At 58.3% G+C, this 23,764-nt stretch overlaps 2 protein-coding genes across 12 annotated transcripts; one reads left to right on the top strand and one right to left on the bottom strand.

The window, feature by feature from the left end:
• Nucleotides 1–289: 289 nt before the first annotated feature.
• Nucleotides 290–19,770, bottom strand: ZNF142 (zinc finger protein 142). 7 transcript variants are annotated; one of them, XM_089329847.1, is made up of 10 exons: nucleotides 19,630–19,770; nucleotides 19,230–19,384; nucleotides 16,330–16,643; nucleotides 13,716–14,315; nucleotides 11,945–12,112; nucleotides 10,500–11,321; nucleotides 7,106–7,283; nucleotides 3,625–6,499; nucleotides 1,949–2,054; nucleotides 290–1,131 (listed from the first exon to the last, which is right to left on the bottom strand). In XM_089329847.1, the coding sequence occupies exons 3-10, from the start codon at nucleotides 16,607–16,609 to the stop codon at nucleotides 662–664; spliced, it is 5,499 nt and encodes a 1,832-aa protein (XP_089185973.1). In that variant the 5' UTR covers nucleotides 16,610–16,643; nucleotides 19,230–19,384; nucleotides 19,630–19,770; the 3' UTR covers nucleotides 290–661. The 7 variants fall into 7 exon arrangements, with proteins under 7 accessions (XP_089185973.1, XP_002712523.1, XP_089185974.1 ...); XM_002712477.6 differs by lacking the exons at nucleotides 19,230–19,384; nucleotides 19,630–19,770 and adding exons at nucleotides 17,939–18,028; nucleotides 19,001–19,140; XM_089329848.1 differs by lacking the exons at nucleotides 19,230–19,384; nucleotides 19,630–19,770 and adding exons at nucleotides 17,939–18,031; nucleotides 19,001–19,104.
• On the top strand, nucleotides 19,013–23,582 carry BCS1L (BCS1 ubiquinol-cytochrome c reductase complex chaperone). Of its 5 annotated transcripts, none has more exons than XM_089329862.1 (8): nucleotides 19,013–19,104; nucleotides 21,240–21,608; nucleotides 21,693–21,832; nucleotides 22,035–22,229; nucleotides 22,403–22,466; nucleotides 22,691–22,860; nucleotides 23,053–23,170; nucleotides 23,275–23,582. In XM_089329862.1, the coding sequence occupies exons 2-8, from the start codon at nucleotides 21,289–21,291 to the stop codon at nucleotides 23,522–23,524; spliced, it is 1,257 nt and encodes a 418-aa protein (XP_089185988.1). In that variant the 5' UTR covers nucleotides 19,013–19,104; nucleotides 21,240–21,288; the 3' UTR covers nucleotides 23,525–23,582. The 5 variants fall into 5 exon arrangements, with proteins under 5 accessions (XP_089185988.1, XP_008257376.1, XP_002712525.1 ...); XM_008259154.4 differs by lacking the exon at nucleotides 19,013–19,104 and adding an exon at nucleotides 19,854–19,999; XM_002712479.5 differs by lacking the exon at nucleotides 19,013–19,104 and adding an exon at nucleotides 19,906–20,056.
• Nucleotides 23,583–23,764: the final 182 nt, after the last annotated feature.

Raw genomic sequence — 23,764 nt, 5'->3', positions numbered from 1 at the left:
CTGTGAACCTGCCATGGACGATGCCGAGTTACAGCGGCTCCCAGGAGGCTCTGTGGCTGCCCATCCTCCCTCTACAGCAGACAAAGGGGCCTGCGAGCAGGGAGCAAGGCAAGAGCAGGGCCGGGCTCAAGGACCGGGAGCAGCAGACCTGGGTGTGTTAGAGGGCCGTCACTGAGGGAATATGGACAGGGACAAAGGAGAGCAGGGGTCTGAGCCGGGGGCACCGACCAACATGGCAGCCTGGGAAGGCTGAGACCCGGATTCAGACGCGTCTAAGAGCCAGCACGGATTCGCTGCTTCACATGCTTTATAGAGCACCGGGCACAACCGTACATGCGGGTGGGTACAGCGGTTTTGCAACGCTGAAAGAAAACAGGAACTTGACACAGTAAGAAGGAAGAGGTGAGTGAATAAAACCAAGATCTCAGTCAGGGCCTTTGCTGGAGACGGCGAAGAAACTGGGAACTCACCGGCCCTCAACGAGAAGGCACTGTCGTGGCCGTGTCCCTCTCTCACACCGCTGTTCACTTCAGTGTCCCAGGAGGGCGACAGTCACCCCAGTGCCCCAGAGCCGTCCCCCCTGAGGCCGGGGGCGCCCCAGGCTGGTTCTGGCCTCAGCTCGCACATCTTGGAGCACAGCCACCTGGGAGGCAGGGAAGTCTCAGCCCTCGGGTCCCGTGGGCGGCGCGGCAGGAGCAGGAGGGGTGGGGTCCTCCAGCTTCACATCGTGCAGGTGCACCGTGGGGGTGGTGGGGTCCTTGCCCACACCCTGGCTGGGGTCCGCCTGGTCAGGGTGGTGCCTGCGCACGTGCTTGACCACCTGGAACTTCTGCTTGGCCTTGTAGCTGCAGAGGCGGCAGAAGAAGGGGTGGCGGTCGGTGTGGGTGAGGGCGTGATGGCGCAGGCCGGCAGCCCAGCGGAAGGCGCGGTGGCACACGTTGCACACGTAGGGTTTGGCCTCGCTGTGCTTGCGGAGGTGCGTGCGCAGCAGGAAGCGAGTCTTGAAGGCCTTGCCGCACTGCTCGCACATGAAGGCCCGGGCTTCGCGGTGCCGTGTCTCGCGGTGCACGCGGAGCGCGTCGGCCCGGTTGGTGCAGTATTCACACTCGGGACACCGGTATGGCTTTAGTCCTACAGGATGGATGACAAACCACCATTGGCGGGGGTGGAACCCGGGTCAGCAGGCCAGTAGGATATCCATGATACAAGGAGCAAGCTGACTAAGCGCATCTTTGGAACATTCCAGTCCCGTCTGGCATTTCACTGCCTTTCTCCCAACTCAGCCCCTTGAAAACATCAGCGCTCACAGCTGTACCTGTAACCAACTAGCTACCCTGACAGTAATGAATACTCAAGTACTGTAGGGTTTCCAAGTGGGAAACTCCGATCCTCTTTCAGTCATGGGATTCCCACGGGATTTGAGAATCTTCAAACACAGCCCTTTGTTCAACTCAAAAAGTGAAAGAAGATGCTTAAGAGCGAAGGGGTGGACTGAAAGCAGCAGTCCTCACAGAAGCAGAGCGAGCCGAAACGCATCTGATTTCTCTACATGGGGGACGGTGTGCAGTAACCGCGGCCAGAGACCCAGTCACCCTTGGCCGAGAACCCGTAGTCTGTGGACTGCATGCCCACGACACGGAGAGGGGAGTTCTGCTTCCTCCGCCTCACTCCTGACAGTTCCGTCCTGTCTGTGTAGCAGCCAGGGCTGGGGGCTCCCGGCGCGGGGCGCGGGACCTTGTACCGCAATCACCCGGCAGCTCTTGCAAAGCTCCCATTGCACAGGCTCAGTTCTGGCAAGTCTCTGGGGGCTGGGAAGCCACCTTGGTACACACTCCCCCAGCCTGCCCCCATGCCCGCGGGAAACGCAGCGCCAGCCTGACTGAGCAGGGACGGACACCGCTGCAGCGAGCTGGCTCTTCCCGGGAGCGGGAGCCGCTCGGGCGCTCACCTGTGTGCTTGGTCATGTGGTACTTGAGCTGGTTGACCCACTTGCACTTGTAGCCACACTCAGGGCACAGGTACTTCCGTTCCTCCTTGTGGATCCTCATGTGGTACTGCGAGAGGGAAGAGCAACAGGCAGAGAGACTTGGCGGTAACTCTGACCTGCTCCTACCCTAGCCACGGTTCCCGCACCACCCAGGTCTTCCCGTCTGCCACCTGGATAGCAGCCCAACCCAGCTGACCTCACTGACTAGTTCAGCTGTGCCACTTACTGTGTACGTGGACCACACAGCACCTAATTCTCCACCCACTGATCTGTAAAATGGGGAATGGAAGAGTACATGCATCTGGGGGCCTAGGTTAAGCCTTCACGTGGGACACCAGCATCCCCTATCAGAGTGCTGGTTCAAGTCCCGGCTGCTCTGCTTCTGATCCAGCTCCCTGCTAATGTGCCTGGGAAGGCAGCAGATGGTCCAGGTGCTTGGGACTCTGCCACTCACGTGGGAGACCCAGACAGACTTCCTGGTCCCTGCTTTAGCCTGGCCCAGTCCTGGCTGGTGTGGCCACCTAGGGGAGAGACCAGTGGATGGGAGATACCTGTCTGTCTCTCTCTCTCTGTCACACTGCCTTGCAAATGAATAAATCTTTTTTTTTTAAAGTAACCTTATCTCATTTTTTTAATTAATTAATTAATTAATTAATTTTGACAGGCAGAATGGACAGTGAGAGAGAGAGACAGAGAGAAAGGTCTTCCTATGCCGTTGGTTCACCCTCCAATGGCCACCGCGGCTGGCGCGCTGCGGCCGGCGCACCGCGCTGATCCGATGGCAGGAGCCAGGTACTTCTGGTCTCCCATGGGGTGCAGGGCCCAAGTACTTGGGCCATCCTCCACTGCACTCCCTGACCACAGCAGAGAGCTGGCCTGGAAGAGGGGCAACCGGGACAGAATCCGGTGCCCCGACCGGGACTAGAACCCGGTGTGCCGGCGCCGCAAGGCGGAGGATTAGCCTAGTAAGCCGCGGCGCCGGCTCACCTTATCTCATTTTTGAAAGGATCAAAATTATGATGCCAGGCACATAGAGCTAAATAAATGTTAGCTGTTAGTATCCAGATTATTCCCAACCTATTATAAACTTTTTTGTGTGTGACAGATTTATTTATTGGAAAGTCAGTACTACAGAGAGAAGGAGAGACAGAGAGGTCTTTATCCACTAGTTTACTTCCCAGATGTCCTCAACAGCCAGTGCTGGGCCAGGCCAAAGCCAAGACTCAGGAGCTTCTTCTGGGTTTCCCATGTGGGTGGCAGGGGACCAAACACTTGAGCCATCTTCTGCTGCTTTTCCCAGGCCACTAGCAGGGAACTGGACGGGAAGCAGAGCAGCTGGGACATGAACCAGGGCCCATAAGAGATGCTGGTGTCACAGGCGGTGGCCTTACTTGCTGTGCCACAACGCCAGACCCGATTATAAACCCGATCACATGGCAAGCACAGCCGTGGGATTTTATCCCCACAACAACCCTATGAAGCTGGAATACTCTCCCGTTTGTACGGATGAGGTAGCTCAGCCTTGGAGAAGTCAGGAACTTGCCCAAAGCTACAGAGCTAGTACTTGGAAGAGTCAGGACGAGAGAAGCCAGGCGGCTCGACTCCAGCACCTGCACCCCCACAGCCCCTGCCCTTACCTTGAGGCGGGAGGGGTCGGCACAGGCATAGGAGCAGAGGTGACAGTGGTAAGGCTTCTCCCCGGTGTGGATGCGGCTGTGCCAGGTGATCTTCTGCCGGTTCTTGGTGCTGTAAGCGCAGTCGGTGCACTTGTAGAGCCGCGTGCCCCCGTGCCCTTTCATGTGGTGATCTAGCACCAGCTGATGGCGGCACGCAAAGTCACAGAAGGGACAGCGCAGAGGGGGCTGGCCGCCGTCCCCAGCCGCCTCCGCGGCCGCCTCGTGCTGCTCCAGGTAGTGCTTTACCAGGCCCACCCGCTCCCGGGCGGCGAAGTCACAGAGCTGGCAGCGGTGGCTGAAGTGCTGCTGCCTCCGGTGCTCGTCCAGGGCGGGCCGGCTGGGGAAGGCTTCCTGGCAGGCCCCGCACTGCAGCCGCGGGTGCTGCTTCCGGGTGTGTCCCCGCAGGCTGGCGGGGCTGGGGCACAGCAGCCCGCAGCGGGGGCAGTGCAGGGGCCCTTCGGTGGCCTCTGCGGGAGAGCCCGGGGCGGGGTGGGTGGGCTCCGGGTGCCGGCGCAGGGCGTGCTGCTTCAGTGCGGTCTCGGAGCTGAACTGGGCCTCGCACTGGGAGCAGGCAAAGGCTGGGGTGCCCTGGTGGCAGCTGTTGACGTGGCGAGTGATGTCGTGGCGAAGGTAGCCGCTGTAGTCGCAGAGTGGGCAGAAGTGGGTGGGCGTCTTGTCGTGTACCCTGAGCCGGTGCAGGCGCAGTTTGGAGTTGGTGCCGAACGTCTGGGGGCAGGAGCTGCAGGGGATGCGGCCGACCCCTGTGTGCCGGGACTGGTGGGCCTCCAGGCGGTAGCGCCGGGTGGTGGAAAAGTCGCAGAACGGGCACTGGTGCGGCTTCACGCCCTCGTGCTTGAGCCGCCGGTGCTGCTGCAGGCAGCGGCTCTGCTTGCAGGTGAAGCCGCAGTCCCCGCACTGCAGGGGGGGCCGCGGGCCGCGCGCCGGGGCCGCCGTGGGGTGTTTCCGCTTCTGGTGGAGCCGCAGGGCACCAGCGGCGGCAGCCGTGAAGGGGCAGAGGCCACAGCGCAGCTCTCGGGATTCCCCGAGCGGGCAGCCCCGCGTCTGGTGAGTCCGCAGAGCCCGCTCCTGCCGGCAGCTGAAGGGACACGTGGGGCAGGAGAAGCGGGCCCCCTTCTGCTTCTGCGCCGCGGCTGTGTCTCCAGCCCCGGGGCCGGGCTCTGGAGCGCCGCCGGGCAGGGGAGCAGAGGCTGTGTGGCTCGAAGGCGACGGCACAGGCTGGGTCGGGGGCGGCCCTCGCTTTGCACCCCCACCTCGACCCCCACGGCAGCCTTCGGCCACGTGAGAGGTGATGGAGGAGAGCCGAGAGCACAGGAACGCGCAGGAGTTGCAGTGAAACTTGCCCTGCTCAAAGCGGAACTTCTCAGGGGCCTCCGGGGAGCAGGGCTTCCCCACGGCAGGGCCCGGCGCGCCGCACGCTGCGGCAGGAGCTGCCCGTGTCTCCTCCGGCTCCCCGGCCGCGTCAGGAGGGGCATCTTTGGGGAGCAGGAGCTCCACCTGTAAGGACGCGGGGCTGGGCCTCCCACCTCCCGCGTCCTCCGCGGCACACGTGCCCGGCAGCAGAGAACGCACAGGGCTGGCACGGTCTGATCCGGGCACGGCCTTGTTCTTCCGGAGCAGCACGGGGCACTTCTTGAGCAGGTGGGTGCTGAGGCCACGTTGCTGCTTGAAGCTGGCCCCACACTCGGGGCACAGCAGGGGCTCGCGGCGGCCCTGGCAGCCCGTCCTGGAGTGCAGACTCAGGGCCTTCTCGCGCCGGGTGACGAAGGGGCAGTGGGGGCAGCGGAAGGCCCGCCCCTCTCCCTGGATCACCACCATCTGCACGCGCCCCTCCAGCACCAAGGCCTCTGCTTGCTCTTTGTCCTGCCTCCGCAGGGCCTTGAGCAGCGACTCCGACTCAGGCAGCTGGGGCAAGGCCGCTGTCTCGGCGGGCAGGGTGGCCTTGAAGGTGTCTACCCAGCTATGAGGCACCTCCTCTGAGGACGGAGGAGTTCTTGGGGGCTCAGGGACTGACTTCTCCCCAACGGGCTCTTCTTCAGCACCTAAGCCAGAAGTCCCGACACCTTCAAAGCTGGGCAGCTCTGGCCCTCCCACGGCCAGCGGCCTGAACTCCACGGGGGCTGTTTCAGTCATCTCCTCCAGGGGTGGCACGGCCACGGGGTCCAGCTCTACTCCCAGGGCCTCCAGGTGCAGGGTGCAGCTGCCCTCGTCCACCTCTGCTGGGCTGGGGCTGCCCACCAGGTGGTCCTGATGGGGAGCCTCGTCCTGCCTCCTGGCGCTGAGCTCCTCATTTGTCTCTGGCAAAGGCTGGTCCAAGCTGGGGTCTGCCGAGGTGCCAGGTTCGTGGCCCGGCCCCTCCAGCTGGGCAGACGGCTGACTGGAGTGCTCTGCGTCTGGTGGCGGTGTCGGGCACTGCTTGGCCCCCTCTGGCTCTTGGCTGGCGTAGCGGAGCTGCCAGACCTGGTCCCCAGGCACGTAGCCGTGGGCTTTGCGCTTGTGGAAGAAGAGGGTGGTGTTGCTGAAGGTGCGGTAGTCACAGAGGGCGCAGCGGAACTCGCGCAGGTGCGTGTGCTTGCAGTTCTCGTGGCTCAGCAGCGCCTGCTTGTGGCGGCTCTGGTAGCTGCAGTAGCGGCAGGGGTAGAGCGGGGCCGGCGCGCCAGGGTGGTGCTGGGAAGCCATGTGCTTCTGCAGCTCGTACTTGCGCTTGCAGGCGAAGGCGCACACCTCACACATCAGGGACTTGCCCTGGTGCCGCAGCTTGTGGCTGCTCAGCTGATCGGCGCGGTGGCAGCGGTAGGAGCACTGGTCGCACTGGTACCTGGCAAGGAGGGCAAGAAGGGGCCACCGTCGCGGTGCAGCAGCCACAAGTGACAAGGCACACAGGCTGCCCGCGGCCAGGCTCTGCGCTCAGCACCGCACACGCCCCTCCAATTCAGCCACTGCCCCAAGAAACGGGTACCGACCTCACAAGCGAGGAGACTAAGGCGGAGTCGGTGACGGGACGTGAGGGCCTGTGTTCTAACCCCTGCTCTACGCGGCTTCCCAAAGGAGAGCAGTCATGAGTCAGCTTGCCCCACGTGGACGTCTGAGGCACCGACAGGGCTCCAGGCCTACGTCCCACTCCTACCGAGGCCTCAGGCCAGAGAAAAGTCTCCACCAGCTGTGTGTACGGCTGGAGAACCTGCCCGATTCGGCAGGGCCAGGTCTGAGGACCTAAGTGTGCAGCCTCTCCACTTTCCTGCGACCGGAATCGGAGCACTCAAGTGACAGTCCCTTCCCTGGGCCCAGGTACAGAGGCGGCCCAGGCAGTGGGGCCGAGAAGGGGAGGCCTGGAGAAGGCAGCGGGGCCAGCCGCTGGCTCCAGGAGGGTGCCGGCTCGGCACAGGGTCCCTAGGCTGGGGAGGGAGCGCGGGTGTGGCCGTACCTGAGGTCCCCTGCGTGTTTGCGCATGTGCACGCTGAGGTAGTGCTTCCACTTGGTGACGTAGCCACATTCGGTGCACATGTAGTCCTTGGTGTTGGAGTGGGTCAGCATGTGCTTGGACAGGTAGCTCACGTCGCGGCAGGTGAAGTCACAGAGCTCGCACTTGTGAGGTTTCTCGCCTTGGATGGGGTGGGGACGAGAGGGCAGAGAAGCCAGGTCAGACAGACGAGCTGCGTGGCCAGCAAGCCCACCCTGGTGCGGGCAGGAGCACGAGCTGCCTGGGATCGCTGAGGGGCTGAGTGCTTGACCTGTCCAGGCCACCTCGCTGCCCTCTCACACAGCCGCTCCCCCGGGAGAGGGGCAGAGAGCAGAGGCGGAGCTTTTCCAAACCAGCCCTTAAGTCCACCCTCGCTCTGCTGTTCAGCCTGTTGGCACTTAGAGCCACCGCTCCCCCTGCCACAATTCCTTCTGGTTTTCTGTTAGGCAACAGAACATACTGCTTAAGAACTCTGATGGGGGGAGGGGGCAGTGTTGTACAGCGGGTTAAGTCTCTGCTTGTGAGTCCGAGTGCCAGTTTGAGTCCTGGGCATTCTGCTTCCAATCTAGCCTCTAAATCACGACCTGGGAAGGCAGTTCATGGTGGCCCAAGTCACCACCACCAGCCATCCATGTGGGAGACCAGGATGGAGCTCTGGGCTCCTGGCCTAGCCCTGGCTGTTATAGCCGTTTACAGAGTGAACCAGCAGGTACAAGATCCCCCTCTCCCCCTCTCTGTCACTCTGCTTTTCAAATGAATGAATGAATCTTAAAAAACAAACCCAGGGCCAGCGCCGTGGCTCAATAGGCTAATCCTCCGCCTGCGGCGCCAGCACACCGGGTTCTAGTCCCGGTCGGGGCGCCGGAGTCTGTCCTGGTTGCCCCTCTTCCAGGCCAGCTCTCTGCTGTGGCCAGGGAGTGCAGTGGAGGATGGCCCAAGTGCTTGGGCCCTGCACCCGCATGGGAGACCAGGAGAAGCTCCTGGCTTCGGATCAGCGCGATGCGCTGGCCGCAGCGCGCTGGCTGCGGCAGCCATCGGAAGGGTGAACCAACAGCCAAGGAAGACCTTTCTCTCTCTCTCTCTGTCCACTCTGCCTGTCAAAAAAAAAATAATAATAATAATAAAAATTAAAAAACAAACCCAAACCTCTGACTTGCGATTCTACTGTGCACAGCTAACACCGACACAAGTACAGCTCTCACTGTCCCAGCGGCGTTCTGAGCAGTTTAACATGCTTCCTGGGGCAGGCACTTTGGGCGGCAGTTAAGATGCCACTGAGACCCCCACACCCCATACTGGAGTGTCTGCTTCACGTCCTGGCCACGCTTCTGCTCTAGCTTCCTGTTAATTCACAACCTGGCCCAAGCAGTTGGTCCCCGCCACCCACACGGGAGACTGGGATTGAGTTCCAGGCCCCTGGCTTTGGTCTGGCGGAGCTGGTGCAGGCATTTGAGGAGCGAACCAGTGGGTACAAGACCTCTGTCTCTACCTCCACTAGAAAGAGAAAAAAAAAGCACCCTCTCATTACATCTTCATAATGTCTTTAAGGCATTATCATCCACCCCCCCACCTTTTTTTTTCCACTTTATTTACTTGAAAGGCAGAGAGGGGAGAGAGGGAGAGAGAAAGAAGTCTTCAGCTGGTTCACTCCCCAAATGGCCGCAACTGCCAGGACTGGGTCAGGCCAAAGCTAGGAGCCAGGACCTTCATCTATGTCTCAACGTGGATACAGGGGCCCAAGCACTTGGGCCATCTTTCGCTGCTTTTCCAGGCACATTAGCAGGGAGCTGGATCAGAAGTAGAACAGCCAGGACTTGAACTGGTGTCACAGGTGGTGGCTTTACCTGCTGCGCCACAATGGCGGCTTCTAGCTATGACTTTAATTTTCCAAAGCTTGTCTCTCTTCTCTTTCTGTCTTGCTTCCAAGATTGCTATTACAGATTAATGGGATAACAGATATGAAAGAGCTCAGTATACTGTTAAGCACCACACAGATGTATGGTTTTGTAAAAGGCCCTAGACACATGAGCATTTGTGACTAGAGTATGCACAGAATGAACACTGATGGGAACAACCATGGCTTTGTCTCAAGCTGCCTAAAGATCATCCTCCCACACCACAGTTTTGGAAGGAAATGTATTACGGTTCCGTCAGTCCCCTGATGGAGATCACAAAAGGGCTGGAACTGGAGCAGGAAGCCTCATCTGGCTATCACCTAAAGCATCAGTGTGTTGGTACCAATCAGAGTCTGAGTGTGGGGCAGATGTTTGGTGCAGGGTGTAATAATCCAATGGGGAAGCCTGCATCCCATATGGGAGTGTTTGGGTTCGAGTCCCAGCACCACTTCCAATCCCAGCTTCCTGCTAATGCACACCTTGGGAGGCAGCAGGTGAAATGGCTCAAGTAGCTGAGTCCCTGCAGGCCACACAAAAGACCTGAATGGAGTTCCAGTTTCCTGTTTGAGCCTGGTCTGGCCCTGGTTATGTGGGCACTTAGAGAGCGAACCTGTAGATACAAAAAAAATTCTCTGCCTCTCCCTGTTTCTCTGCCTTTCAAAACAAAAACAGTTAAATAACACTTTTTAAAAGAGGAGCCTGAGGGGCTGGTGCCATGGCTCACTTGGCTAGTGCTCCACCTGCGGCGCCAGCATCCCATATGGGCACCGGTTTCTAGTCCCGGTTGCTCCTCTTCCAGGCCAGCTCTCTGCTGTGGCCCGGGAGTGCAGTGGAGGATGGCCCAAGTGCTTGGGCCCCTGAGCCCACATGGGAAACCAGGAGGAAACACCTGGCTCCTGGCTTTGGATCAGCGCAGCGCGCCAGCCGTAGCAGCCATTTGGGGGGTGAACCAACAGAAGGAAGACCTTTCTCTCTGTCTAACTCTGCCTGTCAAGAAAAAAAAAAAAAAAAAAAAGAGGAGCCTGAGCTGAAATACTGACAGTGCCCAGGTCATTGCGGGTGACCCCATTTCAGTGTCAGGGATGCCCAAGCTAAGGAAAGCCATGGTGTGTCTTGCTGGCTCGGACCCCCTGCCCTCTCTCGCAATACACCCCAAAACTTGGAATTGCAAAAGGTTATCTGTTTTGACCCGGGTTCCTTCACTCCAGAAGGATGGACGCCGACCCGCCCAAGCCTGACGAGGGGTGAGGCACCGTGGCAGAACACTCAGTCTCAGCTCTGCCAGTTCACGAGTGAATGGCGCTCACCCCCAGCGCCTCTGTAAACTAGGAATCCCAAGGCAGGTGAGCCCAGGCACGCGAGGCCCTCCACGAGGTGCCTGACGCACAGGAAAAGCTCGGGCCTGCTACTGCCATCGCCTGGTTGTTACCGCGACACCGGTGCACGGACGGAAGCCACCTCACCGGTATGCAGCAGCATGTGTCGGATGAGGACCCGCTTGTGGGCGGTGGCAAAGCTGCACTCGGGGCACTGGTGGATCTTCTCGTGAGCGTGCATCTTGCCCACGTGGTCCTGGTAGGCGACGGGGTTGAAGGTGGCGAAGGGGCAGAAGGTGCAGCGCAGCTCCTCGCTGCCGGGGTGGCCCTGCTTCTTGTGCTTGCGGAACAGGTGCTTGTTGGAGCAGGCGAAGTCGCAGTGCGGGCAGTGGAAGGCGAAGTGGCTCTTGTGGTGGGCCTCCATGGCTTCGGCCGTGGCAAAGAGCAGGGGGCACGAGTGGTGGCGGCACTCCACAGCCCGCAGCCCGTGGCTCTCCTTCAGGTGCTTGACAAAGGCCTTGCGGTCGGGGGTCGTGTAGCCGCAGCCCTCCTGGAAGCAGCGGAGGGGCAGGGGCTCTGCGGCCGCGGCCGCGTGGCTCTTGAGGTGCTCCTTGAGGGCCTGGCTGAGGCGGAACTCCTCCCGGCACACGGGGCAGGCGTAGGTGTCCGAGTAGAAGTTGGAGATGTCCTCGTGCATGCTGGCCATGTGGCGGTTCAGTGCGTTCCTCTCCACGGCGCTGTAGTGGCAGAGCGGGCAGCGGTGGGCCTTCTCGCCCAGCTCCCGCAGCAGGTGGGTCTTGAGCTTGCTCTTGCTGGTGAAGAACTTCTGGCAGTTGGGGCACTGGAGGCTGGGGTCCGGGAAGTGGAGGTGCAGGTGTTCCACGAGATGGGTCCGCTTCTTGAAGCAGCGCTTGCACTCCGGGCACATGTGGGTCTTGAAGAGCGACTCGGTGCCAGCAGCCACGTTCCCTGAGGGGGTGTGGGGGGACAGAGCGCGCTCAGAGCAAGCACCCTCAACAGGCCAGGGGCTGCTCAGACGGCGGAAGAACCACAATCTGCCCAGACACAAACACTGTGTGGTCTTTCCACAAAAACCAAACATCAGGGTCTGGAACCCGTCGCCTCAAAAAGAAACGAAGTCACAAGCGCTGCGTGGACCTCCTGGTGGCCTGGTTGAGTGCTTTACCCAGCAGCCCACTGTGGCTGTGCCACTGCTTAGGGGTGGCTCATGAGAACAATCTGAACGGGGCGTTCTTGTCCTCCCGACCCTTGTCCCACGGGGAGGCATTAGGGTTAGTGAGGCCAGTCGAAGAGTCCCAAAAGGAGAAGGCAGAAAGGCAGGCAGAGCACCCACTTTCAAACACCGGCTCACTGGGCTCTAACCACAAAGCAGCCCACGAGAGCAACCTCTGCTCACCCCCAGCCTGCGCCACGGAGCCTTTACCTGTCGATCGTTTTCTCACTAGACCTTGACTTGGGAGTCAAAGAGCAATGGAGAGGATTTGAGGACCTGAACCAAACTCCCTGGCCGGCTCCCCTCCACCCGCTCCCCGCCACCAGCAGGAGCTTGGGCCCAAGCACAAAGTCATTACCTTCCACCTGCTGGGCCCCCTGAACTTTATCCAGGACTTTCGGGGAGTCCTTCTGGGTGCCGCTCTCCTCCTCCTCCTCCGCGTCCTCCTCTCCGGCCGACTCCTGCCCAGGCAAGGCCGCACCTGTTTCCTCCGAAGGCCCTCCCTGTCCTGGAGGCCGCTTGGGAGCTGGAGACCCATACATTCAATGAGGTTTACAGGAACCAAGGACTGCACTGAATGCACTTCTCTGCTTACTGGCTGGAAGACTAAGTCTCCTCCCCTTTTAACACAAGGAATCTTGGTCCTAAGTAAATAAATGTATTCCCACTCGTGATGAGAATAGGAAAACTAGGAGCTAAGCTATCAGCAATGCTCTAGTCTAAAGCAAATCAAACCTCAGATTCCTGGAAGGAAAGAGCTTTGAGGTTTGGGGGGCTGGAGCTGAGACCAGAGAAGGGCCAGACTGAACTTCCTAGGCAGGTGCTGAAGGCAGTGGCACAGTGTAGGGGAATTCCAAAGTGAATTTCCAAAGTGTTGAGAAGCCCAACTCAGCAATTCAGGGTCACACCTTGACCTTCTGATTTATTCCTTCTGACCAAGGGATCTTAGCAAGCCCGGTTCCATCAGGATCCTGGCTCTCCTGGACCACTTTCTGTTTCCTCCTGTTCTACACCCTTCCCTCGCTCCATTCCCTCCCTCTTTCACTATCCATCTGCCCATCTTTCCTCCGACCAAGGAGTAAGAATCAGTGAGACACCAGTTCCCAAGAAGGTTTCTTTTCATTCTTATTCCCCAAATGGCCACAATAGCCAGAGCTGGGCTGATCTGAAGCCAGGAGCCAGAAGCTTCTTCCTGGTCTCGCACATGGGTGCAGAGATCCAAGGACTTGGGCCACCTTCTATTGCTTTCCTAGGCCACAGCAGGGAGCTGGGTTAGAAGTGGAGCAGCCGGGACTTGAACCAGCACCCATAAGGGATGCTGGCACTGCAGGCGGCAGCTTTATCTGCTATACCACAGTGCTGGCCCTTGGAAGGTTTCTTTTTAAAACAGACCCAACTTCTCTGCTCAGTCCCCCAGTCCCACTGGTTCTAAAAGGGAATCAACAGGCATTCTACCATTGGCCATGGCTACGCATGGGCATTTCTGCTTTTGTTCTCAGAAAGTTCTGAAATTAATCAGGAGCGCCAGCATCCCATTAGGGTGCTGGTTGGAGACCCAGCTGCTCAACTTTCGATCCAGCTCCCTGCTAATGCACCTGGGAAAGCAGTAGAAGGTGGTTCAAGTGCTTGAGCCCTGCACCCAGGAGGGAGACTGGAAGAGGCTCCTGGCTCCTGACCGGCCCTGTGCAGGCCACTGTAGCCATATGGGGAGCTCTTCCTTCCAGAGGATGGGAGATTTCTCTGTGTCCCTCTGTCTTTCCCTCTCCCTATAACTCTGCCTTTCAAATAAAAAAATAAATCTTAAAAAAAAAATTCAGAAGGTCAAGTTCAGCTCCTTGACCTCAGCTGTGAGCTTTCAGTTCTCTTTAAAAAAAAGCATCAGTGGGAAATATTGATGAAATAACTTCAGGCCACATGCAGCCTCAGGCAGATTTCACTGATTGTCACAAAGACGTCCTCTGTCCCACATACTCTGAGCAGATCCAGGTTCCTGGATGCCTTCCCGTGCCACCCAGTGGCTCCGTCCTCCTGAGCCACTATCTTAGACTCCACAGCGCTGGAAACAAACCCCTCTCCTCTAAGGGCGACCCTGACTCCACCCCAGGGTGGGCTGTGGGGCGGCCTCCTACCTGACAGCAGCTCCTGGGCTGGAAGGCCCTGAACGGTGGGACGCTCTCCCTGCGGCCCGGGCCCGTGGCTCCGCTGATGCTGCCGGAAGAGCTTCACGTTGGAGCCCATGAAGTCGCAGCGGCTGCAGTGGAAAGGGTAATGGGCCTGCCGGTGCAGCTCCATGCCCTGCCGGCTCCCGAAAAGCAGGGCGCAGCCCCGGAAAGAGCAGGCCACAGGAACTGCTCCATGGGTCTGCCGCAGGTGGTGCTGCAGACCCTTGCGATCTTCAGCGGAGAACACGCAGCCAGGCTCTGGGCAGGAGAAGGTGTCGGGAGTGGCCCGGTGAATCTTGAAGTGGCTCTTCAGGGTCTGGGGTTGAGCAAACTCCTGTTTACACACAGGGCATGGCAGGGAGCTATCTGGTGGGCTTTGGCCCTGCAGAGGCCTAGGGAGGGTGAGGTTGCGGGGGGGCAGCTCTACAGAGCACGGGGGGCTAGCGAGGCCCTGCACGGGCTGTATGTGGGTCTCAGGGCACTGGTGCAGGGCCAGCAGAGTAGGCTCTGCAAAGCTCTGTTCACAGCGCTCACAGAAGTACACCTCCACCACCTTTACCAGGACACCTGCAGGCAGAGGACCGACAGAGAAAGGCACAGAATCAGCTGGAACGAGGCCCACGGTTACTGCAGAAATGTGGGGGGGTCTTCTTACTGCTGGGGCGCAGACGGACTGAAGTCTGGCTCCGCACCTGGAGGCCCGGCATCTAGCACAGCCCTTGGCACAAGACAGGTGCTTAAAGCGACTTGTTGAATGAATGAAAAAAAAACTCATCAAACGTGGGAAGCATTAAGAAAAGGCAATATAGTCTGCTCAGCTGAAAAATCTGAAACCCCCAGAAGATCAAAATGACAAACTAGGGAGAGTGTCTGCACTACAGATAACAAAGTGTTAACTTTCAAATTCTGTCAAGAGCTTTGCCAAGGCATAGGAAGAGCCACATGACCGCCACGACAACTGCTGGCAGGATCCTGACAAAGGCAGGCTTAGGAAAAGCCCCCATGCGGCCCCCAGCAGCCCAGTGAGAAGGGGGACTGGGATTCCCCTCTGGCCATGCTTCTCAATGGCAGGGCCGGGACTCGAGGCCAGGCCTGTCCTCCATGTACTCTGCTCATCCTTTTTCTCTTTGCTTGGAAAAAGTTCAACACAGCCCTTCAGAGGACACCGAGGTTCACAGAGCACAGAACTGCTCGCCCTCACACAGCACGGTCGGCCGCGGCTGTCAGGCCTTGTGCTGCTACTGCTCTGCCAGTTGCCCCCGCCCTCCTCCCCCACCACAGTTAGACATCAGTGGTTTTTTTTTTTTTTTATCTATGAGTACAGTACATCTACTTTTATCGGTCCAGCTCATGGTATTTCAGAGCGTGGATAAATCTAAATTGAAGTCCTGCCCTCACTCATGGACATTTGGGATGTTCCCAGCTATTACAAACAAACCATTACAATTCCTCACCCCTACTCGCACGCGCTTGTGTGCGTCTCTGTCAGACACACTCTGAACAGAATTCCCGCGTCAGAGCATGCGCGCTGTGCAACTGGCTGGCCATGCAGCGAAACGGACCTGCACGGCTGAACCAACTGACGTTCTCCACAGGCTCTGAGACAGTGTTTCCTCACACACTCACCAACACTAGGTATTTTCAACATATTTGTTAACTATTTTTTAAGTAGTCTTGCCAAAGTCGAGACACAGCAGTGGCACGAATGTGTCCATGAGCTCAAGCATCCTCCCGAGAGGCTACTCACTCATTTCCTCTGAATGAGCGACAGGTGAACGACCCCCCCACCCCCGCCCCCGCCCGGGTTTTCCTTTCAGCGCCTCTCCTCACAGGGAACTCTGGATGTTAGCGGTATTAACTCTGCCTTAGATACTAGGAATGTTTCTTCCCCCAGGCGCTTTTATTTTCCCCCGGTCCCACCCAGAAGTTTAGAAATAAGAGATGGTCAGATTAGCTCCCCTTGCCCAGAATTCTGCCAACAAACCACACTGCCAGGGGACAGCGTGGTGACAACCGCGGCTGGAAGAAGGCGGTCTAAAAAACAAGGAAGCTTCCTGAAAGTAAGAGCTTGTAGAGGTGGGAAGATCTTTCTTCTGGGTAACCACGATCACTCAACTCTTACTCCCAGAAACACGCCCTGGGTGAATGAAGCGCGCGATACACGCAGTGATGCCTGGGGAACACCAGGGCAGCCCTGGGAAGCCTTGCCGAGCCTGGGTGGCAGCGACAGCCGGGAACGTTTGCCCGATTCCTGGCTGCAGGGCTGAGATGAAGGAAAGACTTCCTGAGGAAGGCAGAGTAAGGACAGGCCAGGACCGGGCAGGTGTCACGAAGGTCTTCCCCTCGCGATCGCCACGGAGCAGACGGGAAGGAAGCCCTGCAGGGAGAGTCTGCCACGAGTTCGCTGCGGGGCTCTGCGCCACCGTGGCAGCCTTCCATCAACGCCAAATTACGACATTGCAGGGTATAAAAATAGGAGGCTCCCTGGTGTTCTCGCCCTATTTATGCCGGAGGATCAGAAACAGCACAGGCAAAACCTCAGGGCTGCTCGCGCCACTGGCCTGCCAGCAAGCATTTGTACCTGGGGTCTCTCCGGCAGCACCCGGGGACAGGGTTCCAGCTACGGTCTCCACAATGATCTCCATGTTCGCCGGGCTCTCCTCAGTCGCCGTGGCCTCCACCAGCAGACAGTCCGGGTCGGCAGGCAAAGGTGCAGGGTCCCCGGGAGGGCAGGGGCTCTGGACGGGCCCCATGATTCCATGGTCAGGAAGAGGAGGGGGGATCAGCAACAGCTCGGGGCACAGTCCATCCATCTCCCCAGCGCTGCTGGCTGGCTGCGAGTCCAACACAGGGTCAGTCATCACCACCAGTGTGCGTGCTGTGGCTTCTTAAGTGCTGACAAGCCAACGAGAAAAAGAAAAGAAAAACACACAGCTACAACTCACTTTCTCCCAGGTGCTGTGAGTATACAGCACGGTGCCCAGCTACCGGGCAGCTCCTTGCAAGGGAGTATGGCCCACTCTATCAGCCAAAACAGGGTCCTGTCTTTTTATGGCAACATTTAGAAAAGTATAAAAATGGTAATAGAGAGGCCTTCATTGTAGCACAGCGGGTTAAAGCCCTGGCCTGAAGTGCCAGCATCCCATATGGGCACCGTTTGCGTTCCGGTTACTCTACTTCCGATCCAGCTCTCTGCTATGACCTGGAAAAGCAGTAGAAGATGGCCCAAGTCCTTGGGCTCCTGCATCTGCGTGGGAGACCTGGAAGAAGCTCTTGGCTCCTTGCTACAGATCAGCTCAGCTCTGGCTGTTGCGGTGATCTGGAGAGTGAACTAGCGGATGGAAAACCTCTCTCTCTGGCTCTACCTCTCTCTGTAACGCTGTCTTTCAAAGAAATAAAATCTTCTTTCGGGTAATAGGGTTAATATCAAGGAGAAATCCAATGAGTTTTGGCCATTACATTGAAGACTGCAGGTTATTTATATCTGAAGATTTATTTATTTGCAAGGCAGAGGGACAGAGGGAGACACAGAGATTTTCTACCCTCTGGTTCACTCTCCAAATACCTACAAGAGCCAAGATTGGGCCAGGCTGAAGCCAGGAAGCCAAGTACATGGCCCTTCACCTGCTGCCTCCCAGGCGCGTTAGCAGGAAGCTGGAGGGAAGCGGAGCTGCCAGGACTCAACAGGCACTCCACACAGGATGCAGAGGTCGCAAGCAGCAGCCAACACCTGCCCCTGCAGGTAATGCTTTCGCTAGCTAAATGGTCCTATCCAAGCTGGGTCTCAGTTTCTATTGTCAACAAAACTGCATGGGGCCAAAGCATCTCCAGGGTCCCTTTCTCTGACTCACTGCTCTCAGCATGGGCGTGGCCCTTCCTCCACTATCCAGCCCCCAGCCCCTGTGACCTTCCATGGCCGTTCCCACTGGGCCAGACGATGTGCCATTCTCTGCTGACCACATTCTCTTAAGCATCCACACCCCTTTACTTCTCTCTTGCTGTCATCTGGCCTTCCCTTTTCTTCTAACCAACACCCAACTACCCTTTCAGAAGCTGTGCAACAGGCAGGGGTTAACCTAGCAGTTAAGACGCGTGCATCCCATATCAGAGGGCCCAGCTCCAGCTTTCTGCTAATGCAGACCCAGAGAAATAGTGGGAATGGTTCAAGTAACTGGGTCCCTGGCACTCACATGGGAGACCTGGATTGTGTTTCCAGTTCCTGGCTCCAGCCTGTGTCCACTGCGGGCATTTGGGGAGTGAATCAGCAGGTGGGAGATCTCCTTCTCTCAAGGGAAAAATAAATTTCTTAAAAAAGCGGCATAAACGTCATTTCTACTATGAAGCCTCTGCACTCTAACTCTCTCCCAGAGTCCTACCGGCACTTTGGACAAGGCCTATTGGAAACTGTCCCAGTGGGGCTGGCATTGTGGTGCAGTGGCTAGATGCTGGCATCCCGTATCAGGGCTGGGCTTGCGTCCCGAATGCCTCCACTTCTGATCCAGCTCCCTGCTAATGCTAAGTCCCTGCCACACAAGTGGGCGCCCTGGACGGAGCTCCTGACTCCCGGCCTGGCCCAGCCCTGACCGTTGTGGCCATCTGGGGAGTGAACCAGCGGATGGGAGAGCTCCCTCTCTCTTTCTCTCTGTCTCTTCCTGTCACTTTGCCTTTCAAATCAATGCATCTAAAACAAAACAAACAAACAAGAAACAGCAAGAAACGGTGCCACACTGCAATGCTGGTTACTATCGTCTTTCTCTTCGATGTGGAGGTTCTGAGAAGTTCATGGACATTATCACGTCAACAAACACAAGACAGCAATCTATGCAGATCAGACAACTAAGGACTCTAGTGAAAAACCAGAGACACAGAGCTGCATGGGAGGAAAGCTAGTTACCTCGTACCAAAGCGATCAAACCAGTGGTTCCTCGCATAGCAAGCAACACATCTGGAGAAAGGTCAAACTCACCACCTGCCTATGGCCTATGGGAAATGAATGGCAACTAAATGGCACATTCTGTCTCGATGGCTAAAAGGAGTTTAACTGAATAATCAGCAGAGTTAGAATGACAGTGAACACCTCGCCAAGCTGTCACAGCAGCCAACCAGGTGAGAAGAAGCAAAAACAGAAGGAAACCAAGTGCCCACAACCTGGTATTTGCTATCCTCCGGAATCCTTCCACGCAAAACCCCGGATCGTGGGGATTCGGGAAGCAGAGCGCACCGCCGCGGCCACAGCTCCACCTGCTGAGTACCTTCGCTTCCTCCGGGGAGCCTTCCGGCGTGGCCGGCCCTACGGGAGTGGCCTCAGGTGGGGGCCCGAGGAGGATGCGGCGGCCTTCCGTCGCCGGCAGGCAGGGTGAGGTGGGAGACAGGTGCTGCTTAGCTTTGGGCAGGGGCACTGAGGAGGAGGAGAAAGGTCAAGTTAAGGCAGAGAGAAAGCGGCCAGGAGCCGGGTTCCCCCCTGCCTGGGCGCTGACTCACCGCGTGCCCGTGGACAGAGCCGGCTGCCTCGCTCGCGTCTCTGGGCCTCAGCTTTCCTATCTGTGAAATGGAGGCGACGACAGTGTCCACATCGTCGGGCGCGAGCTGGGTCACGGCAGCCGGCGGCCGCCCAAGGCGCTTCGTAACCTGCACGGCTTGGGAGGGAGCACCGCGTCGATTACGGTCCTAAGGCGAGGCAGCGGCTACCCGGGCGGGGTCCGGAGCCGTGACGCTGCCGAGGCGCCCGGGCGCCGCTCTTCGGCGTGCTTCTCCCAGCCTCTCCTCCCGAGGGGTCCCACCGCCCAGGCCCACGCTCACCCCTGGACCCCAGAAACTTTTGCCTCCGGCTCGCTCCACCCGCACGCCCTCTCTCTTCCCGCCCTGCAAGCCTCTCACTCACCTGCCGGCCTAGGGCCGGGGGGTGGGGGAGCCGCATCTCTATGGTCGGCGGCGGATGAGGCGGCCTCCCGGGGCGCCCTTTGTGCGACCGCCTCCGGCCCAGCTGCCTCTAGGACATTGGGGATATGGAGGCCACTCTTTCTTCCATTTGTCGGCCGGCGGGGTACTCTATGGTCCCCCCCGTCGTCGTCGTCCTCCAAACCCACAAGCCCAAGGCGTACCATCGAGAGTTGTGGGGCAGAGTGGCATGACCTTCTTGGTGGGTGTGGCGGGAAGTGGTTGAAAGAACCCGGGGGGGCGGGGCCAAGCAGCGCTTCCCTCAGGCACTGAGAGGTGAAACCATCGAGACGGAGGGCCAGAGAGTCATGGCGGTAAGGGGGCGGAGTGGAGAATTCTTCCACACCACGTTGCTGGAGGCGCGAGCCGAGGTGTGCTGGGGATTCTGGAAGGGACTTCTGAGCGTCTGGCAAGGACCGGGAGCGGGGAGAGCTTTGTCTGTGGCCTCGCATGCATGGGTGTTTGGGGCTTATGGCTTCCGCTCTGAGCCTCCATGGAGGTCACTACTGTCAGTACACCCATCCGTGCCTAGCGCTGAGCCAAGTTGCGCTCGAGGGGCAACAAGGCTGTGAGAGTTTGCACGTTTGTTGAATCGGCAGTATTAAGCGCTAAGCCATAAAAGGTAGGTGGGCGCTGTGTTGTGGATAGCCTTTGAATATAGGCTGAGGAGTTTTCCGGGTCAGGTCCGTTGGGAGTCAACCCTTGAAGGTACTGGTGTAGAGAGAGTGCTGGAATCGGAGCCGAAAGATCTGGACCCCTGTGTGGTGTAGCTGTTGGGTGATGCAGGAGGTGGCGACCCATTGAAATGCCATTTCAAGAATTCGTTCACTTTTCTTTAAAAGATTTATTTATTTGAAAGAGTTACACAGAGAGAGAAGGAGAAGCAGAGAGAGAGAAAGAGCGCTCTTCCATCCACTGGTTCACAATTGGCTGTAATAAATGGCCGGAGCTGTGCTGATCTGAAGCAAGGAGCTTCCTCTGGGTCTTTTGGTGCAGGGCCCAAGCATTTGGGCCATCTTTTACTGCTTTCCCAGGCCACAGCAGACAGCTGGATCGGAAGTGGAGCAGCCAGGACTCGAACCAGTGCCCATATGGGATGCTGGCACTGGAGGTGCCAGCCCTGAACTCGTTCAGTTTTAAAGGGGCAGGTTAGGTGGGAGGTAATAAAGGTTTAAATCGGGCATTAGGAACTGGGCACATAGGGAGATGGTATTTGGACTCCTGCTAGTGGACACAGGCCACTGGGTTGCTGACAGGTCAATGAAGACTCCTGCCAGCCGGGCCCTTTCTATCTCAGCTGGTCCTTGTGATCGCGAAAATTTCACCCATTCGTTACCCTACTGTGAAGCTGGTTCCTCTGGCGGGAAACTGAGGTATGGGCAGGCGAGTGGAAAGGGCTTGGAATCTCAGCGACAGAGAGACCTGAAACCCCCGGGTGGTGAGGACCCATCCTTCCTGCTCCTGCTGGAGGTGGGGGTGGGTGGGAGAAGGGACTCTCCTTGCCACGCTAACCTTGTGCTCTGTCCCCTCTTGTCCTCTGCTCTCCACCTCTAGGTTTTGACAACGCCGCAGGGCGCGTAAGGTTCAGTGCTGCCCTCCCAAGATGCCACTCTCAGACTTTATCGTGGCCCTGAAGGACAATCCCTACTTTGGGGCTGGCTTTGGGCTGGTGGGTGTGGGCACAGCCCTGGCCCTGGCCCGAAAGGGTGCCCAGCTGGGCCTGGTGGCGTTCCGGCGTCACTACATGATCACGCTGGAAGTCCCGGCTCGCGACAGGAGCTATGCCTGGCTGCTCAGCTGGCTCACCCGCCACAGTACCCGAACTCAGCACCTCAGCGTTGAGACGTCGTACCTTCAGCACGAGAGCGGCCGCATCTCCACCAAGTTCGAATTTGTCCCCAGCCCTGGGAACCACTTCATCTGGTAAGGTTTTGTGCTCTTGGAGGGCTCTGTCTTGCGAGGGAGCTGGCTTTGACCCCTTCCTTGCCTCTGACCGATCTTTTTCAGGTATCAGGGGAAATGGATCCGGGTAGAAAGAAGTCGGGAGATGCAAATGATAGATTTGCAGACGGGGACTCCCTGGGAATCCGTCACCTTCACAGCCCTGGGCACCGACCGCAAGGTTTTCTTCAACATCTTGGAGGAAGGTGTGAGATGGTACAGGTGACCTCTTCAGGGGACTGCAGGGATAGGGACACGTGACATTGGGAGGAGGCAGCTTGGAGGGAACAAGATTTGAGTCAGGGGCTCAGGGCACACACAGAAAGGAGCCATCTTGGCATAGCTCGACCTGACTGAACGGTCAGCAGTCGTGAAGGGAATGCCCACCTTTGGTCTCTCCACTCTCAGCCCGAGAGCTAGCCTTGCAGCAGGAGGAAGGGAAGACGGTGATGTACACAGCTGTGGGCTCCGAATGGCGCCCCTTTGGCTATCCACGCCGCCGCCGGCCCCTGAGTTCTGTGGTTCTACAACAAGGTCTGGCTGACCGAATCGTCAGAGATGTCCGGGAATTCATTGAGCACCCCCAGTGGTACACGGATAGAGGTGAGAAGCGGCTGGGGTCTTGGCTAGGCCGGTTCTAGCGGAGGAGAGGGGCTGGTCGCTTGCCAGATGGGGCGATGCGAGGCTCTGCTCTGATTCTCAGAGGTGAATGGGGAAAGCAGGTTTCTCCCCACAGCAGGGCTGGTAGGTCCTGACCTCTGGGGCTGTATCCCTAGGCATTCCCTACAGACGTGGCTACCTGCTTTATGGCCCTCCTGGTTGTGGAAAGAGCAGTTTTATGTGAGTAGTCAACATTCTCTTAACTCTGCAAAACTTAAGTCTTTATGGAACAGCTGGGCCAGAGGGTGGAAAGGGAAATGAACCTGGTGGCCAGAGAGCGTTAGGGTGGATGGTGGAAGAGTTAGGTCTCTGAGACACATCTCCCAGGGCTGTGCGAAGAGCAGCTGGGCCCAACGAGGAGTTCCAGGGTCGCCTACCTGCTCCTGTCCTGCCACCTTCCACAGCACAGCCCTGGCTGGGGAGCTGGAGCATAGCATCTGCCTGCTGAGTCTCACGGACCCCAGCCTCTCCGACGACCGGCTCAACCACCTGCTGAGCGTGGCCCCGCAGCAGAGCCTGGTGCTCCTGGAGGATGTGGACGCGGCCTTCCTCAGCCGGGACCTGGCCGCAGAGAGTGAGTGACGGGAGCTGGAGGCAGGGGGGTGGCCCTACGTGAGGTACAGGAGTAACCGAGGAACAGGAGGAGAAAGTAGGGACCCAGAGCACGCTGATGGAGGAAGCGTGTGCTAGCAACAGGGGCCCACGGGTGGTCAGGAAGTGAGTGGAGGGATGCTCATCCCTCGTGTTTCTCTCTTCCTTCCCCCAGACCCAGTCAAGTACCAAGGCCTAGGCCGCCTCACCTTTAGCGGACTTCTCAATGCCTTGGATGGCGTGGCTTCCACTGAGGCACGCATTGTGTTCATGACCACCAACCACGTTGACAGGTGAGGGGAGGGGGCACCACCCCGAGTGCCTCAGGAGGGTCGGGAAGGCGAGTTTTTTTTCCGATGCAGCAGCCTATGACTCTGCTTCCCCTGCCTCCTCCTAGACTGGACCCTGCCCTCATCCGCCCTGGACGAGTCGACCTGAAGGAGTACGTGGGCTACTGCTCACACTGGCAGCTGACCCAGATGTTCCAGAGGTTCTATCCAGGGCAAGCACCTTCCTTGGCCGAGACCTTTGCAGAACGTGTCCTTAAGGCTACAAACGAGATCAGCCCTGCCCAGGTACAAGGCTACTTCATGCTGCATAAAAACGATCCTACAGGGGCGATCCACAACACTGAGACCCTGAGGTGACTGAGAGGCGGTGTGCAGCTCTGCCCAGCCAGGACTCCAATAAACACGGCCCACACTCCCCTGGTCTCTGAGCTCCCTTGCTTCCTCCCTGGACTGTGCCTGCTAGAGCAGGGGCTGCGATCGCAGGGCCCGCAGGGTCAGGCCACCACGGAGACAGATGATGGGGACACGTGCCTCCACCTAAAGGCATCCAAACTAAGTACATGTGTGATGTGCGTACCTATGCAGTGAGTTACATGT

This window comes from Oryctolagus cuniculus, chromosome 3 (assembly GCF_051225735.1).
Source record: "Oryctolagus cuniculus isolate XC-2025 breed Fujian yellow rabbit chromosome 3, ASM5122573v1, whole genome shotgun sequence".
NCBI lineage: Eukaryota > Metazoa > Chordata > Mammalia > Lagomorpha > Leporidae > Oryctolagus > Oryctolagus cuniculus.
This window is presented reverse-complemented; position numbering and strand designations above follow the sequence as displayed.

Bases quoted from the DNA above. Each gene is read 5' to 3' on its own strand.
- ZNF142 (XM_089329847.1), bottom strand. From the start codon at position 16,609: ATGACTGACCCTGTGTTGGACTCGCAGCCAGCCAGCAGCGCTGGGGAG. The intron at 14,316-16,329 runs GTACAAATGCTT...CTCTGCCTGCAG, and splicing joins TGCTGCCGGAGAGACCCCAG to GTGTCCTGGTAAAGGTGGTG. The intron at 1,132-1,948 runs GTGAGCGCCCGA...TCCATCCTGTAG, and splicing joins CCACATGACCAAGCACACAG to GACTAAAGCCATACCGGTGT.
- BCS1L (XM_089329862.1), top strand. From the start codon at position 21,289: ATGCCACTCTCAGACTTTATCGTGGCCCTGAAGGACAATCCCTACTTT. The intron at 22,230-22,402 runs GTGAGAAGCGGC...CTGTATCCCTAG, and splicing joins CCAGTGGTACACGGATAGAG to GCATTCCCTACAGACGTGGC. The intron at 22,467-22,690 runs GTGAGTAGTCAA...CACCTTCCACAG, and splicing joins TGTGGAAAGAGCAGTTTTAT to CACAGCCCTGGCTGGGGAGC.